The 6,166-nt window shown below is 44.8% G+C and overlaps 1 protein-coding gene across 1 annotated transcript in view; it reads left to right on the top strand.

Annotated features, from left to right (window-relative positions):
• Positions 1-1,318: 1,318 nt before the first annotated feature.
• LOC103262445 (RNA-binding protein 5) overlaps positions 1,319-6,166 on the top strand; it is a 29,326-nt gene continuing 24,478 nt past the window's right edge. Inside the window, 3 exon segments of the mRNA XM_008060060.2 lie at positions 1,319-1,433; positions 2,771-2,841; positions 5,415-5,580. Coding sequence (XP_008058251.2) covers positions 2,825-2,841; positions 5,415-5,580 — 183 coding nt within the window. The 5' untranslated portion in view covers positions 1,319-1,433; positions 2,771-2,824.

The following is a 6,166-nucleotide window of genomic DNA, read 5'->3' as shown; positions in this document are numbered from 1 at the left end:
GACAGAGTGAGACTCCAACTCAAAAAAAAAAAAAGAAGCACTGGGGATGGAGTAGTGATCTAAGACAAAAGTTCCTGCCCTTCTGGACTTTCCATTCTAGTAGTTAAGGGCATGGACTCTGAAACCAAACTAGTTCATGCTCCAGTTTCACCACCATTATTCTGTATGGTCTGCTGTCTTTGTAAAACAAGGACATTGATGGTTTTAATTAGGTCAGCAGTGGAGGCAGCTAGAAGTGCTTGGACTCTAGATCTAATCTCTTTTTTTTTTTTTGAGTTGGAGTCTCACTCTGTCGCCCAGACTGGAGTGCAGTGGCCGCTCCCGGCCTCCGCAGCCTCGACCTGCTGGGCTCTGGCGATCCTTCAGCCTCAGCCTTCCGAATAGCCGGAATTACAGGCGTGCGCTACCACGCCCGGCTGATTTTTTTATTTATTGTAGAGATGAAGTCTCTCTGCCCAGGCGGGTCTCGAACCTGCAGGCTCAGGCAATCCACTTACCTCAGCCTCCCAAAGGCGCTCAGGCAATCCACTCACCTCAGCCTCCCAAAGGCGCGGGATTACAGGCTGAGCCACCGAGCCCGGCTTAGATCTAATCTTTGAAGATAACAGGATTTGCTGGCGGGTTGGGTGCGAGAAAATAAGTTGCGGATAACTCCAAGGTTTTGTCCTAAATAACTGGAAGCAGAGAGTTGCCATTTATGGGCTGGAGAAGGCTGTGAAGGAGACGAGCATGGATTGGCTGTGTTAACTTTGAAAGGCCAATTAGAGGTCCAAGTAGTAACAGATAAATCTTGGGAAATGCCTTTCCTGAGCCACTGATTTAGACTAGAGCATTTCAATGGAATTGATACTAGATTGTACCTGCCTACAAGAATTCCCTCTATTTCCTCATCTATAAAATGGGTTTAATAATCATCTCATAGGTTATGAAGATAAAAATAGGGTTTGAAAAGCATCTAGCACAATAATCTGGCGTCTACTAAGGTGATCAACTAACGTTCCTCCTTTTTGAAGTCGAATTAGATATGATGTTTTAGATCTTGTCAGTGAAACCAAACTGTACTCTCTCTAGGGGGCTTGTAGCAAAGGCAAAGAATTACTATGCTTCATAGAGAGGAGTCTAGAAACTCTAATCCAGTTTTGCAAAGACAGATTGACACTTTGGTCGTGGTTTAGAAGAGAAATAGGCTAGAAATTAGGGCGTAGTAAGTGACAGGCTACCCTGGCGACCACACTTCCCGGCAGACCTTGCACAACCAAGCACCTTCACGGATTGGCTTCCAGAGTAGGACGGGTGGCAGGGGGCGGGCATAGGCGCGAGGTACTGTGGGTAGGAGACGGCCGTCGGCGGAGGCGCCATTTTGTGGAGCGGCAGAATCTTGTTGCAGGTTCTGAGGCGCAGGGCCGCTACTGCTGCTTCAGTCTTTCCTAGGGGTAAGTGCGAAACGAGGGGAGATTCTTGCCGTTGGGGCTGGCCCCCAAGCCTCCCTGTCAGCTGCCGGAGGTGGTTGACCAGCTTCAGCCAGTTCTCTCGAGGGGCTAAATCACCCAAGGCGGTAAAGGGCCGAGCCCCTCGTTGCCTCCAGCTGTGTCAGTTTCCTGAGGTCGCTCCCCACGGCTCAGCTCTGGCCCCGCTTCTTTCGGAAAGTGAGTTTGCCCTTTGGCGGTGCGCGTCCCGGAATCCCCAGCCCAACGGAGCGGCGTAGCCGTCACCGGTTCCTCCCCGTAGCGCCCCGGCAGTCTCTAGCCGCCATCGCCCCCCAGCTGCAACTGAGTCGCTTCCTCGGAAAAGCTGTTCTGTGTGATGGCTGTTTGCGGGCTAGGAACCTCTTGCAAGCGGGAGGGGTGTGTACAGGGAAGGAAGGCCGACCCCTGAGTCGGTCGAGCGGGCCGTGGCACCGCCGTCTCGGCCGCGAGACCCCACCGAAGTGGCTGGCTGCACAGCCCAGGAGACCAGAGGCGGCATCACGGCCCGCTCGACTTGCACCGGCGATTTTGCCCCGGGACTTGTTTCCTCCAGATGGTTCTTTTTCATTTATCAATTCAACAAATCATCGAGAGTGCCTGCTCTAGACCTGGCTGCGGAGACGCCTGTAACTGATTTCTCGGGCTTCACACGCATCGAATGCAGTCCAACTGTGTGATGTCTTGTTACCGACGGGGGGAAAGGGGAGCAGACTGTCCGCCACTCAGTGGTACTCAGGACTGGCTCAGGACGTGGTGGTTATTGTTACCAAGGAGTTAGTTTTGAGGTTTGCTCTTCTCTGATCTGTTGCGTTATTAATGTAGTAGATTTTAATCAACTCAGTATCCCAGCTTCAAATTTCTCGTCAGAAATTTTTAAATTTCATGTTGCTCCTTGTATTAGTAAAGACACTTGGATTAATGTTTTAATGGTCAGTTAGTCCACTGGAGTTGTTTTGATTCCGAACCCAAGGAACTGATTGCAGGCCCTTTTTTGCTTTGTAATGGCAAGATAGGAGCAGGGAAGGAGTCATCTGCTTGCTTCCTTTTTTGAGTTTGTGGTTGAAAATGGAGTCTGATATTTTAAAGTATACTTCATCTTCTTGCTATGCTCATAGTTAGCATTTTGTTAACAACGCATGATTTTAGCCTTGACAGTTGTTCCCCACCTCCCCACCTTAGATAGGCACTGTTAATGATTTAATGAAGGTTTTATGAAATCCCAACCTCAGTAGTATTCCAGTTTATAGAGCGACTGACTTGTGACCTTTAAGATTTGCAGCAACTAATCTTCTCTTGTCTCCTAGAAAAAAATAAAATTTGAACCTTTTGGAGCTGTGTGCTAGATCTTCAGTGGGACAATGGGTTCAGACAAACGGTAAGTTATTATAGTACTTGCCTTCAATCTCAGCATTTTAGTGGGGACTGAACTATTTGTTTACAAAAATATTTTAAGGGTTTCATTTACTCTACATAAAATTGTTTACAGTATTTATCAATCGAATATTTGTTTTGTGCCAGACATTGCCAATGAGCACCTTTATGGATCTGCTCTCACAAGCTGCAGTCTAGTAGGAGAAAGTATGTATGAACATGCTGTAATAAAGTTTAAGGTGATATCAGAACACTTAGGCAGCATGTTTTTTTCCTGTACACAGCCAGAAAAACTTCCTGGAGAAATTATTCTCTGAAATGAAACTGAAGGCTAAGTAAGAATTAGGTAAAGGAGAGCAAGCAGGTCAGACTGTCACTGAGGGTTCCCTGTGTGGAGAACAGCCTTTGCAAAGAAACCAGAAGATCATACAGTCTGGTACTTAGCACAGTTCCTGACTGTGGTAAGCAGTCAGTGAATGCCAGTTCTTGTTACTGTTCTTTAAATAGCCAGATGATCCAGAGCTGAGAGCTTGGGATCCTGTATTACATGAAGGAAAAAAAGAGCCCAAGAATTAGTAGAAAGTTAAGATGAGAGAACGTTTAGCTATTGTGTCATCTATGGGTGCTCCCTCTCAGACCATTTGATTTAAACATACAACCTTATTCAGCCATCTGCCTTCTTAGTATTGACGCTAGTTCCTATAATAGATCAAATTGACAGCCTAGAGGGACTTAGGAAATGTTCATGTACATGAGGTCATCGTCAATGCTGTGTCACTAGTTTTTGGTTCCAAATAACTTAGTAAGTTAACATTTATCCATTTAGGGTTTCTCAATCTCATACGTCTTATTTCCTTGGATCCTGTTTATTAAATGTGTATGCTTTTTTTGAGTCAGAGTCTCATTCTGTCACCTAGGTTAGAGTGTAGTGGCATGCTCACAGCTACCATATCCTCAACATGCTGGGTTCAGGCAATCCTTCCGCCTCAGCCTTCCAAGTAGCTCGAACTATAGGCGCTCACCACCACACGTACTAATTTTTTGATTTATTGTAGAGACGAGTCTCACCAAGTTGCCCAGGCTGGTGTTGAACCCTTGGGCTCAAGCATTCCTATCACCTCTGCCTCCCAAAGTACTGGAATTACAGTTGTGAGCCTTTGCACCTGGCCCAGTGTGTATACTTTAAATAAAGCCCTTATAAACTTTTCCTTTACTTTGTGATTGCACAGTAGTTTTATGAACCTGGCTTATGTACGGTCAAATGAGTTTAAGCCTTTTTTTTTTTTTTTTTTGAGTTGGAGTCTCACTCTGTTGCCCAGACTGGAGTGCAGTGGCCGCTCCCGGCCACCGCAGCCTTGACCTGCTGGGCTCCGGCGATCCTTCCGCCTCAGCCTTCCAAGTAGCCAGAATTACAGGCATGCGCTACCATGCCCGGCTGATTTTTTGATTTATTATAGAGATATGGTCTCACTGCCCAGGCGGGTCTCGAACCCGCGGGCTCAGGCAATTTACTCACCTCAGCCTCCCAAAGGCGCGGGATTACAGACTGAGCCACCGAGCCCGGCGGTTTAACCCTTTTTTAACCATTTGTATACCCAACCCTGAATTGTACCCCACATCTTTAAGCCTCTTTTTCTTGGATTATCCCATGAAGCCCAATGCTGCCTTGAAACCAAAAATAAATCTGATGATATAGGAAATAATTTTGAGGGAGTTTTTTTGAGTTGGAGTCTCACTCTATCACCCAAGCTGTAGTGCAGTGCCACACTTGTGGCCACCACAGCCTCAACCTACTGGGCTCAGGTGATCCTTCTGCCTCAGCTTTTCAGGTAGCTGGAACTACAGGCATACACCACCACGCCCAACTAATTTTTTGATTTATTGTAGAGATGAGGTCTCACCAAGTTGCCCAAGCTAGTCTTGAACCCGTGGACTCAGGCAATCCTCTCACCTTGGCCTCGCAAAGTGCTGGGATTATAGGTGTGAGCCACTAAGCCTGGCCAAAATAATGTATTCTTACAGTGCTAGTTTTTGTTAACTATTCAGTTATGTCTGACAAACTATTTGGTTCATTGCCTGATGGGGGAAAAAAGATGAGCTTAGCTCATCCAGGCTTTTGGCCCACTTTTGAGTAGGTGTGATACCCTTGAGAGTAGATGAGCTAGGATATATTCTCCTTTGAAACTGGGTGAAATTCAAGTAATTGCTTTCTTACCATTTTTGGTTACTAATATCTGAATTGAGGATGAAAGGGATACTGTGCAGACTTTAGACTTGACAGAATGCAAAATATAAACTTGGACAACATGATCCTTTCTTTAAAATATTTAGCCCAAACATTTGATAACTATATTTAAAGATTTAGCATAAATTCCTGAGAATTATCTTTACATTTAGAGATATAGGTATTTTCCCAGTGGTTATCTTTGTAAACTAGAATTTGATAGTACATTTTAAGGGATACATTAAACCTATTTGGATATATCTTACAAACTGGTTGGTGGGGGTTAATCATGTTTTTTAAAGGTAAAGAATATGTTTTACTTTAGATTGAATTAAAATTATTTTCCCTGGCAGAGTGAGTAGAACAGAGCGTAGTGGAAGATATGGTTCTATCATAGACAGAGATGACCGTGATGAGCGTGAATCCAGAAGCAGACGGAGGGACTCAGATTACAAAAGATCTAGTGATGATCGGAGAGGTGATAGATATGATGACTACCGAGACTATGATAGTCCAGAGGTGAGTGACCAACAACTGTTTATAGAATTCTTGGAATTAAGAATTGCATGTACATGGTTCTTGAAATAAGTATGCCAAGTATTGAAATCTCTCCTGTTAAGTATTATATCAGACTCTGTATTCTGAAATATATTTGAGTTGACCATCACTGCCAAAGACGACTTTAATCTTATGTAATACAGATAATAGCCAGTGCTTAACATATGGCTCACCAAATACTCTTCATGAATTCATTTAGGTCTCACTACAACCCTCTATGGTAGATGTTATTCCCATTTTATGGTCCAGCCACACAGTAGAATACTCTGCAACTGTTTTTTTGTTTGTTTGTTTGTTTGTTTGCTTTTATTGTGGAGATGAGGTCTCACCAAGTTGCCCAGGCTAGTCTTGAACCCGTGGGCTCCCAAAGTGATGGGATTACAGGCTGAGCCACCAAGCCTGGCCTGTTATTCCCATTTTAAAGATGACATAATGGGGTTATAATATACATGTCTTATGCATCAGACGTTTTAAAAGTGAATTATAAGTATGTTGTAAGCCGGGCTCGGTGGCTCAGCCTGTAATCCCGTGCTTTGGGAGGCTGAGG

This window comes from Carlito syrichta, unplaced genomic scaffold (genome assembly GCF_000164805.1).
Source record: "Carlito syrichta isolate Samal-C Ts95f unplaced genomic scaffold, Tarsius_syrichta-2.0.1 Scaffold304507, whole genome shotgun sequence".
NCBI lineage: Eukaryota > Metazoa > Chordata > Mammalia > Primates > Tarsiidae > Carlito > Carlito syrichta.
The sequence above is the reverse complement of the archived record's forward strand: the minus strand, read 5'-3'. Positions and strand labels throughout refer to the sequence as shown.